Below are 11,227 nucleotides of genomic sequence, written 5' to 3' on the forward strand. Positions count from 1 at the left end.
TTGAGGATATTAATATTCATAGAGGTAGTTTCATTATTTCTATTAATCATGCTCTCTTGATATATATATATTTAATCTCTATTATTATTATTTTATATGTTTTTATTTACAGATGCCGCTGGTTGCCCTCCGTGGAGTCCTCCATGTTTCTACAGTAGCCCAGAACAGACAAACCAAAAACTGGCTCCTTATCAATCTCATCTGTATATAAAAAGCTATTCTTTTTTTAGTATTTAATGAGTTTTTTCAATGGAATTACCTCACTTTGACCTTTGGTAGAGCATTGACTGACGCCGATATAGATAAATATCCAGCCAGCCAAACGCAAACCTTGAGATCTTATCCCTACTCTCACAATCAAATCCACCACAGCATATGAGCCCAACGTTTCTCCTGGTGTTGCCCAAACAGATTTTCAGAGTCTCAACAAAAGACACCAGAAGGCAGAAGAGAAAACTACAGCATCAGATCAGAGTCAAACACGCGATAAAACATGCAGATTATATAATTTCAGGTTGCCGGTATTAGCCGCCACCTGCACAGTTTAAGTCCGAGTGCACAAACTCAACAAAAGAGTCGTACAGGCAAACATGGCGCCTGTGTGTACACAGCTAACCAGCAAGCGCCCAAAAGCAGCCACCACAAATCAAGTGGACGTATGGTCGTGCGAATCAACCTAACTTTAACAATTTGGGACAGACACCAAGGCAGACACTAAATGGGTGGATGGCTCTTCTAAAAAAAAAACCCTCAGTGTTCAGTGTTCTGTTTATTGTACCATCACTAATATTTTCTCCGCACAGAAATCTTGATTAAAAATTAAAAAGTTAGAGCAGCGTGGCCAATGACTTTATGTGTATGACGACCCCGTGTTCATGAGGACAGTGTTTTTTGGAATTTTTATTGAATCGTGTTATTCTTCAGCGATGGGTCAGGTGATCGTCAGTGGCTCTGAATCAGCCGTGTGAAAGTCAGGCAACAGAGGAAAGCTGGTTTACCGTTGACGGGGTGTCTGTGTAGGGTTTTGGACTTTATTTTATACCTGTTGGCAGTTCATCAGAAGACTTTAAAAGGTTTTAGCTAACATGAAGTTTTTTCAGCTCTAAAATGAGCTATTTCATGCAGGGATGGAGCGGAGGGTGGCTTCTGGGGCTCCAGCCCTGAATGTTTTCTCAAAAGGCCCGACTCTTTTATTACTAAAAAGTTCTATTACTGGGGATAGAAGATAAGTTCCTACTGTACCTACAACATAGGATATAGGCTCTACGGGATGATTTCTTTACTGGGCACATATGATGTTGTGCAGATGTCCAAATGATGTTCAGATTTTTAGGCATTTGTATGATCTCAACTAAAAAACATAGCTGCCATAAATGGGAAAGAAATTGAGTGCTTTGAGCTAAATGCTAACGTTACAGCATGCATTATGCTGACATGCTGATGTTTAGCAGGTGTAATGTTTGCCACGTTCACCCTAGCCTGTTAGCGTGCTAATATTTGCATATGTGTGAGTGCAGTCTGTCTGCACCAACGTGACGTTGCCAACCTGAGAGCTTTGCAACGGCTAAACATCAATATAATCAAACGTTTAAGAGATGAAATGAGATGATAATTAAAACAAATGCTTCTCTAATTGGATTTGTGGATGTTTTGCCTGCTGGGACCAGAATAAAATCTAATAGTCAAGTCTGGATGAGATTAATACCATATTATTACATTTTGTTGCCAATTTGTGAGCATAATAATTCCTCTTCTTTTCAAATATAGTTCATTACTATCAGGATTATTATTATATTTGATTGGAGCAGTTGTTTTGAAATGTTTCTCCTTGTGTCTCAGACACTTCTGACATAATTATACAGAATAAAGCATTGAAATGTACTAAAATTTGAATTAAAGAACAAACAAATGAATGAATACCGTGAATAAATACATGGAAATCAACTGTATGACAATGAAACCTGAGTGATGTCTTTCTCCAGAGGCTCTAATGTGATGCCATCACTTAATAAGTGTCATACTGCAGCTCCCTGCTGGTAAGAAAATGAATCGTATTTAATAGTTTAAAGGGTTGGTTCACCAGAGAAAATGTGTTTTCACTTTCCTCTCATGCTGTCATACAGATACTCTTTGGTTTTAATTTAATTCTATTTAAATACACGTTCAAATTTTGAATCTCTTTGTCACACACTTCAGAATCTCTTTGTCACACACTGTTAAATAAATGAATATTGTAAAACTGTCCATCACATACATATTCTCTATCCAGAAAAGAAGTGTAGAACAAAAACAATCACTATACACAATCATGCAGTGTAGTAGATGGTAGCCGATCCACACATGCAGTATCGTGTCTGAAGTTTTTTGCTGAATACTGATTTCGTGTTATGTCTTCTCCGTGTTCTGACATGTTTTAATTAGTCAATTGAGAATTAGCTTTCCCCTTAAACATTCTTTAATTACTTTTAATGGCGACTAAAAAGGGAGAAGAGCTGTATGGACGGCCTGTATATATCACACGGACGATAATGGAGAAGACGTGATGGTGAGGAGCCAAGTATCTTATGACTGAAGGCTAATTTCATTTAGTGTAATTAGACAATTACAACCTTAATAGTTATATTTAGAGACTCTTTCTGCTCCCTCATTATTCTACATCTTCAGTTCTCTCTCATCGTCTCTGCTTCACTGATAATTGGACAGCATCGGGGGTGGATCTAGAGGATCTAAAGGATCTAGAGTATCGCCTTAGCCTTCAGCTACCGAGCTCCTCTCCTGTGCAACCAGCTTCCAGCTTTGGTTCAGGAAGCCGACGCCCTCTCTACCTTTAAGAGTAGGCTTAAGACATTCCTCTTTGATAGAGCTTATAGAGCCCCGATTCATCCCTTCATTATGCTGCTACAGGCCTATACTGCCGGGGGAGTTCCCATGATGCTCCTCTCTCCTCCTCTCTGCACACATTCATGTCCCATTAATTCATGTTACTAACTTATTATTATAGTTGCCAAGTGCTCCAAGTACAGTCGAGACCTGATCGATATGAAAATCTGGCAAAGAAACAATTTATTGATTTTTAATCCCACTTTTAGATATTTCTATTAAACGCTTCACTAATGTGCCACAATAATGTTTTTTAATATGGTCATTTGGGGGCTTTTCCCCAAGCAAATATTGATACATGTGATATGTGTGCTATCTGTCCCTGGAGGTCATCTAGTGTGTCTCCACTCAGCTAAAAAACAGTCACAATTTAGATTTGTTAGACAGTTTTTCTTCCATTAATATTGGCTGATTGACTTCAGGCGAAAAGATGTCACGAGAAGCGTCTTAATCTCAAATAAAAAACTGTATTCTGCTGAAATCACAGGACACACACGGGTATAAGAAAGGGAACAAAATTACACAAAAAGCTTTAATCCACTTGTTTGAATGAAGTTCAGTTCTAAATCAGCTTTAATGGGTTTTTTGTGCATTTCAGAGATTTTGTGCTTTTAGTGGATTGATAAAAACTCATTCAGGGACAATTTTGATCAATTATTCACTTGAGCAAGCAAAAAAAAGAGCTTAATTGACAATGAAAATAAATGTTAGTTGCAGCCCTAATTGTGGCCTACGGTTTAACAGTACAAAGTGCTTTCATGACGTGAGTTTTAGTTTTTATTTATTAATTTAATCGTCTTATTTACTCTTTTGATTTGGTTCAGTTTGGTTCTAAAACATCCCGGAGAGCCACGGCGGCAGGAAGAGTCCGATTGTTCCCAGCAGACACACGATGATGAACATCCACAGGAAGATCCGGTCTACAACCATGGCGACGTACTTCCAGTCCTCCTTCACCTGTAGAGATGGAAGAGACAAAAAGAAGACTGTGAATGTCGGGATGTCTGTAAATCAGCTGAAGCTTCATTAGATGGGATGATCAGGACGCACTGAGAAGTCAGCGTCCTCTGCTCTAAGGTGCTCTGCGATGTAGGTCACCCCCTCCAGGGCTGATACCACTGCAGGAGACAGAACAGAGGCCAGCTGGTTCTGGATCAAACCACGCTCCACAGCAGGGGCATCCCAGTCCAGGCTGAGTGTGGAGTGTCTCTGTGGGAGGAGGGTGTAACCGCGAGGATCCCAGGGCTGAATTTCATCATCTCCGGTATCCGAGGAGTCGAGCCGGTGGCTGCTGCGGCACCGGTTGTCAACCTGGTAACCGTGGAGATCGATGTCAGACTCCTGAGTGATCCAGGTGGATGTGCTGTAGGCGGGGCCTGGAGTCCGGAGAGGGAGGAGTGTATCAGTCAGGTGGCGTCGCCTGAGACAACAAAGACATCTTTCAATACTTGTGACCTGAGTTTAGGTGCCCACATGATCATTTTGGTAACTTATTTAAAGAAATATAAGCATGTTTTTATACAAGAACGCTATTTTTAATTCAACAAAAGAAGCCAAAGGTCTTAAATACTGCTGTTGTTCCTACATTAAATAGTTTGTAAAAAGTGGCGAGGTTTGGACGTAAAGCTGTATGTAGCAGTATTTTTAATTAAAAAAGGATCAATATACTATACTAATACTACATCCACCAACTACTTAGGTTTAGTTTTAAAAAGTTTTGCTACGTTTTCACCAAGCGTCCACACTACTCCGGCGTTTTGGAGCCCCCTAAAATGGAGACGTTTGGAAAGGCTGCTGGCCCCGTTACAGTTTTAAAACTCTGGAGACTTTCAGAAATCTCCACTGGATCTCTGAACCAGCCACTTTACCCTCTGAGCAAGTGTTCATGCACTCTCAGTTTTCTTCTTGTTGCCGGTTTTTGTTCCCCCTTGCTTCAACCATGTATCCTGTTCCCTGCAGTACCGTATGCTCTGTCTCCGGTCCCATGTCCCCACATTGCGTCAGCCCTGCTTTTCTTCCCTGAACCCACCTCTTCACAGGCCTGCCTTCCCCATTCCCCTGCCTTAACAATAAATCCTGGGATCATTAGCTCAGTCTTCAGAGTTTTAAAGCTCTAAAATCCCACTGCACACTAACTACTCAGCACCAAATAGACAGACACAGCCAGATGTTTCCCCCAGGAGTTGGTAGAGATCAAAAACAGAGGTTATAAAGAGTGAATATTTGACTCCAAATGAATAATAAAGTCGCTCAATAACTGCTGGATGTGTAAATATGCAATCCAATGCCAGTTTTCAGAAATTGATAGTTTCATTTGCCCTGGAAGTAGAGAACGAGTGAATGAGGGACAACTGGCCTTCTGGTTTCTCACCTCACAGGCCTGAGACCATGGTCTGGACGCTTCATGCACAGCCAGCCTGGCACCGCAGAGAGGAAAAACCTACGCACCCAACGAGGCATGGTGTGAGTCGCTGACGACCGGTGGTGCACGTTCAGCACAAACACGGTGATGACGATGGACAGCGTGACGAAGATCATAGTGAAGAGCAAGTACTCCCCGATCAGCGGTATGACCAGCGACGTGGAAGGGATGATCTCTGTGATGAGCAGCAGGAAGACGGTGAGCGACAGCAGCACGGAGATGCACAGCGTGATTTTCTCCCCGCAGTCCGACGGGAGGTAGAAGACCAGGACGGTGAGGAAGGAGATGAGGAGGCAGGGGATGATGAGGTTGATGGTGTAGAACAACGGGAGGCGGCGGATGACAAAATAGTAGGTGATGTCGGGGTAGATCTCGTGGCAGCAGTCGTACTTCTTGGTGTTGTAGGTGCCCACGGCGTTGACAATTGCCCACTCTCCGCTCTCCCAGTAATCCTAGAAAAGAGATCTGTTTTTAGACAGTGTGCTTTTAGGAACTTAAGGTCCACACTTAAATATCTCAACAACTATAGACCTTTTTCACATCAGCCATGTGACATTTCTAACCCTGGAGTTGGACAAATATAGTAGGTTACCTAGGCTCACCCAGAAGTTATGGTATGCAGTAAGAAGTAAGGGACAAAAATCAGAAGTGCTGGTGAGTACTGGCACTGCGTACGATGGATAAAAGTTTTGGTCTGATCCAAGCGGTTGCAATGAAGTAAACACTGGTTAGTATGGTAGTATTTGTCCTACTAACATGCTCCTAATAGCAATTTGAACGTGCTGATTTTAGCAGGTAATGCTACAATCTTAGTCTATTATTCAGTAAGAGTGTATAGTTCTTATGTTTATGTATAAATTACTCTTACACTCTGGTGGCACTAGAGGATAATTCAGAGGATCACTAAAGTCAGCAGGCTTCATCCTCTGGGAATAATGGATGCCTGCACCAGATTTTGTGCCAATCCTTCTGGTACATGTCAAGATATTCATTGAATAAGTGAAAAGTTTTATTTTTCAGTGCAGAAGAGTAGAAATGTAAATTAAGTTTACATCTTGAAGTTGCCAGTATGTGTGTTGCTAAAAACTGCTTCATCAGGCTAACTTGTATTTAACTCCTCTGCTTTGAAAGACCATTATAAAACCCTCAGCATTTTAAACCTAAGAAATCTCTCCAGGATTAAGCGTTTAGATCTCGAAAAACTAATCCATGCATTTTGTTTTCATCAGAACTTAATGCTTAAATGCAAAAAAACACTGAGAAATATTCTGTTAATTAAAAAGTAAGCAGCCAGAACGTTCAGCTGGCATCCTCCTGCAAAACAAAACCTTGGGAAAGAGCATGTGTGAACCGTAGATAAGACGAGGTAAAGAGGCAGAGCGGGCATTAATTGGCACAAACTGGCACACACTCAAAATCAAAAAACAAAGAAAGAAAGAAAGACAGAAAGGATGGAGGAGAACAAAAAATTCCTGCACCTTCAAGTCCACCGTGTTCTCAAAGGGCTCCAGGTCGATCTTGGCGCGGTCGTACGTCCAGGAGCCGAACTTCATCTTGCAGCTCTGCTGGTCGAAAGGGAAGAAGGTGACATCGATGGAGCAGGAGGACTTGTAGATGGCTGGGGGCACCCAACGGACACGACCGGTGTGAAACACATGGGCCTTGGTCATGTGGGTGACGGCGAACTCTCCGTCTGCACTGGAGAAAGGAAAGTAAGAGGGGTTAAAGCATAGCATTGAGGCAGGAAAAAGCAGGGAGGAAAGACAGAAAACATATTATTATAGTATTATCTGGATTAAAAGGAACGATTTTTTGTTTTTGGCTCCCAAGTTTCCATCTCAAACTCAAAAGGTGAATCAATAAACCTTGAGCTCTTCCCAGTTTACACAGGCGATGTTTAATAATTGATCACTGGATGTTAACGACTCTGTATTCATGATGCAAGCTCATTTACACAAATGCTGAAGGAGGAGAAAGTTTCGTCTCCATCCAGACAAATTTCAGAATTAATACTTCCTGGGGCCCCTCGAGGGGAGAAAACCAGACTGAAACTGCATGATGCAAGATCTCCATACAGCTGCAATAGAATCAGGGTCATTTATTCATCAGGATCATTTGCATGGGTTACCAATCGGTATGCAGGAATATGCAGAAAATCTGTGCTATCGTCAAGGCTCCATGTAAATGACCTTCCTCCTCACACGCTCTTCAGCCGATGAGCACATTGTTATGGATCAAGTGGGTAATTGATCACTACAGATAATTTCCAGCTCCGCCTACAGAAAATACAAAGTTATGTCTGTTCCGGTACAGTATGAGTGTCCTTGGATGTGTGTGTGTGCTTTTCTTACAAACCTTTTACACAGCGTTTCAGGTGTCAAGAAACAAGACTTGAACTAGAAATAAAACTTAAAACTGAACTTATTTTAGCTGTTTTAAAATTTAGTTAGTTAATTATCACACAAAACTCTCTTAACATCAAAACAACATTTAATCACATGTTGAAGTGCTTCCTTAAACTTCTATTAACAGAAATATCTGTGTATGTGATTGTAATAATAAAGAGGATTTGTGCAACTGAAGCAAACCGCAGTAGTTTGGTGACACTGTGTGTGTTTTTTACTTGTTATACAGCACAATGTCCGGCACCCAGATGAGCTCAGAAGGAACTCTGATGGACGTCACGTTGTCGAAGTCGGAGGGACTCCACTGCAGCTTGTAGTCAGTCCATTCCTACCGACACATGAGCAGTTTTTGGGACAAAACTCTTGTTTAAACCGCTTTACAATTACTGTACAGGTCAGTTTCTTACGCACCTGTTTAAGCCACACGTTGGTCGTCATCATCTGGTTTTTCTCATCCTGTTTTGGAGCCAAAAATAGACAAAAACGCTCCGTGAGAGTGAGAGTGGGAGATACAGTCGGGTTGAGGGGGTATTAAAGGACCAGTGTGTAGGATTTAGGAGGATCTATTGGTAGAAATATTCAGAATTATGTTTTCATTAGCGTACAATCACCTGATAGTAAGGATCGTTGTGTTTTTGTTAGAATGAGCTCTTCCAGTAAGGAGCCGCCATACAGTAGCCCAGAGCAGACAAACCAAACACTGGCTCAAGATTGGACATTTTGTATTTTGACCTACATAATTAGTAAGGCAGGGAGGGGTATTCAGTTGGTTGCAATCTGCAGCCTCACCACTAGATGCCCCTACACACTGGTCCTTTCACAAAACATGGTTGTAGACTTTTATCATCCAAAATGACAACTTTATTCTAAATATTTAAAATTATGAAGCACCCTGGTCAGTTTTTTTTTGGATCTACAAATGTGTGTGTGTGTGTTCCAACCACATCTATCAGCTGTGCGATAGAGAGGCCAAACTTGACGATGACCACGTCGGTGATGTTTCGTGCCGGACGCGTCCACTTGCTGTAGCCCCCGAACAAGCTCCTGAAGAGCTCGTCCTCGGTGTGAACCCGAGTCCAGTCTTCAGCCAGCACTGACGGAGAGACAGAGAGGGGCTGATTGCATTTAGATTTCTTTTTTTAGGGTCTTGATTATCACGTTGTCTTAAAAAGGAGATTAAACACAATAATAACAAATGTTTTAGTCATGCTCTATAGATCAGATCAGACATTACGAATTATTATATTAACTGCTTATAATCTATGTGATATAGGTGAGACTGAGTGAATTATATCGTTCACTGTACTGTATTTGTATTTAAAGGCCACATTTTTACAGTAAAATGTCCTCCAGAAGTGTTTTTGAAAGAGTTGTGTTTTATTTGCAAAGCCTTTTTGATTGTAATTTTCTTTTATATGTAATAATCTGTTACATTATTTAACCACTGCAGTGATATATTTAGTGTCTTTAAATAAATGTGGGCATAGACAAGCTGAACAAAAGTTGTTCTAAAGCATTACTAAATTATTTATTTACCATTAATAAAGCCTTTAGTTGGAATTATAACTCCATAATAAGAAAGTTTTCTTTTAACTTCTCCTTCACGCTGCTTTTGTTGCTTTTCCTCTTATATTCCCTTATTTCTGCTAAAGCCATTACAGCTGAGACAGTGAGAGAAATACTGTATCCTCTCTCTCTCTCTCTCTCTTTCTCTCTGGAAAAAAAGGCAATTACCTGAACTTTATTGTTCATAAAATCTCCGACTGTGATCTACTGCACTTTGATTTAATTTTATGTTACAAAGCAAAATCATTTGAGATAATTGAACTCAAAAAAAGCAACACGTAGCCAAGTTTTTTTTCTTTCTCCCAGCAGTCATCACTCATCGGGGTCATAATTTCATGCTTGAAGTAAACCTCTTTAATTCCCAGCATTCAATCTTTTGTGTCAGATTTGATTTGTCTTTCAGATTAAATGATCACTCCAGGAACCCAGAGAAACCTCCTTCTCCCCCTCTCTCTCTCTGTCTCTCTGTCTCTCTGTCTCTCTGTCTCTCTCTCTCTCTCTCTCTCTGAAAACACAGCTTTGAACCCTGGCAAGAAATCTGGCATCACCAGCAAGCAATTTAGGATTAGCCAGTGCAATAAACAGTGTGCCAAGAGCACAAACGTGCCAATGTGTGTAATGCCGGGTTTTTTTCTGATTGTATTGGCTATTTATAACCGACAAAATGATGTTTCAGGTGAGGCTCTGCCAGTGGAGGAGAGACAGTTAACATGTTGTGGGATTATGCTGCAGTTTGTGTCCCGGGATTCAGCACTGAGACCCCAAATAAACACCTTGTTCTGTCATTTCTACCCTGCAATATAGTTTGTTTCTTCCTATATATCAGCAAAACATGACATTTGAATCAACACTCACATTAAATTGTGCTTGTTTTCTTGGAAATACTTCATACATACTTCTTACTTCATACATGGAAAGTCATTGATATCCGATTGAGGCTCAGTTCTCAAAGGTGGCTCTTCCTAGTCACGTCAGTATAAAATATCTATGTTTGTATGTTGTTTTTGCATGTTTTTTTTTTGTCTTTATAAATCCAGGTGACATGTTGAATTAAATGTGCGTCCTCTATTTTGGTGAAATTCCTCAAGTGTGGTACTTTTTTTTTTAATGTACAGTGCAAGAATATTGATAATATTGTTATTAGAGGTTGAAAAACTTCTTTATGTGCATGTATGATACCACAGAAGACACAAATATTAAGTATCAGTAAGTCCTAAATATTAAATAAACACTACAAAACCAATATCAGGTGGTAAAATAACTCATTATACAAACACTTTAAACTTTTGCCTGACTTTATAGGCTACTCCTAGGAGGAATAATATTGTTTAATATGTAATAATTAAATTTAAATATTAGGACTAAATATAAAACCACTATTAAAATGGCACCATCCTTATATAAATATTAAGAACATATTAAACATCTCTCTTCAATTATTTCATTTAACCAGAATAAAAAGGCAAAAATATGACTATAAGCCTGTTGAAGGAGTTGCCTTCAAGTACCAAAAACGCACCGCACAGACAGTTTCTATGTGAAAATACCATTAATTCATATTATATAAAGTATAAATGGGATAAAGTAAGGAATAATATATAATCTGTCAGGAATATTATATTTATTATTCGTTCACTCACCGGAGTTGATGAGGATCCAGCAGCAGTAAAGCGCTGAAGTCCGCGTAAAATCTGCTTTCTGCTCCATTTAAAAAGCACAAAAACAACAACAGGTTTCCTTAAGATGGAGCTCAGTTTGTCTTAATGGCGTTCAGCCTTTGTTTTCCCATCGTTCATCTCCAAAAACAATCCCGTCCTGCTCGTCTTCAACCCGGCTGGATGGATCCGGGTCTCAGCCTCCCAGTATGAAGTCGTACTGAGATATTCCTACAGTGGCTGCGCTCAGGCTTTCACAGAGGGGGCTTATGGTGACCTTAATATATATATATATATAT

At 40.3% G+C, this 11,227-nt stretch overlaps 1 protein-coding gene across 1 annotated transcript; it reads right to left on the reverse strand.

The window, feature by feature from the left end:
• Positions 1–3,711: 3,711 nt before the first annotated feature.
• Positions 3,712–10,980, reverse strand: LOC118339959 (neuronal acetylcholine receptor subunit alpha-2-like). Its single transcript, XM_035677790.1, has 8 exons — positions 10,914–10,980; positions 8,649–8,800; positions 8,119–8,163; positions 7,926–8,035; positions 6,781–7,000; positions 5,252–5,754; positions 3,931–4,300; positions 3,712–3,837 (listed from the first exon to the last, which is right to left on the reverse strand). Exons 1-8 carry the CDS (start codon positions 10,978–10,980, stop codon positions 3,712–3,714), a joined length of 1,593 nt encoding a protein of 530 aa, XP_035533683.1.
• Between the last annotated feature and the right edge of the window lie 247 nt (positions 10,981–11,227).

This window comes from Morone saxatilis, unplaced genomic scaffold (genome assembly GCF_004916995.1).
Source record: "Morone saxatilis isolate NCDOM2014 unplaced genomic scaffold, NCSU_SB_2.0 Contig6, whole genome shotgun sequence".
Taxonomy (NCBI): domain Eukaryota; kingdom Metazoa; phylum Chordata; class Actinopteri; family Moronidae; genus Morone; species Morone saxatilis.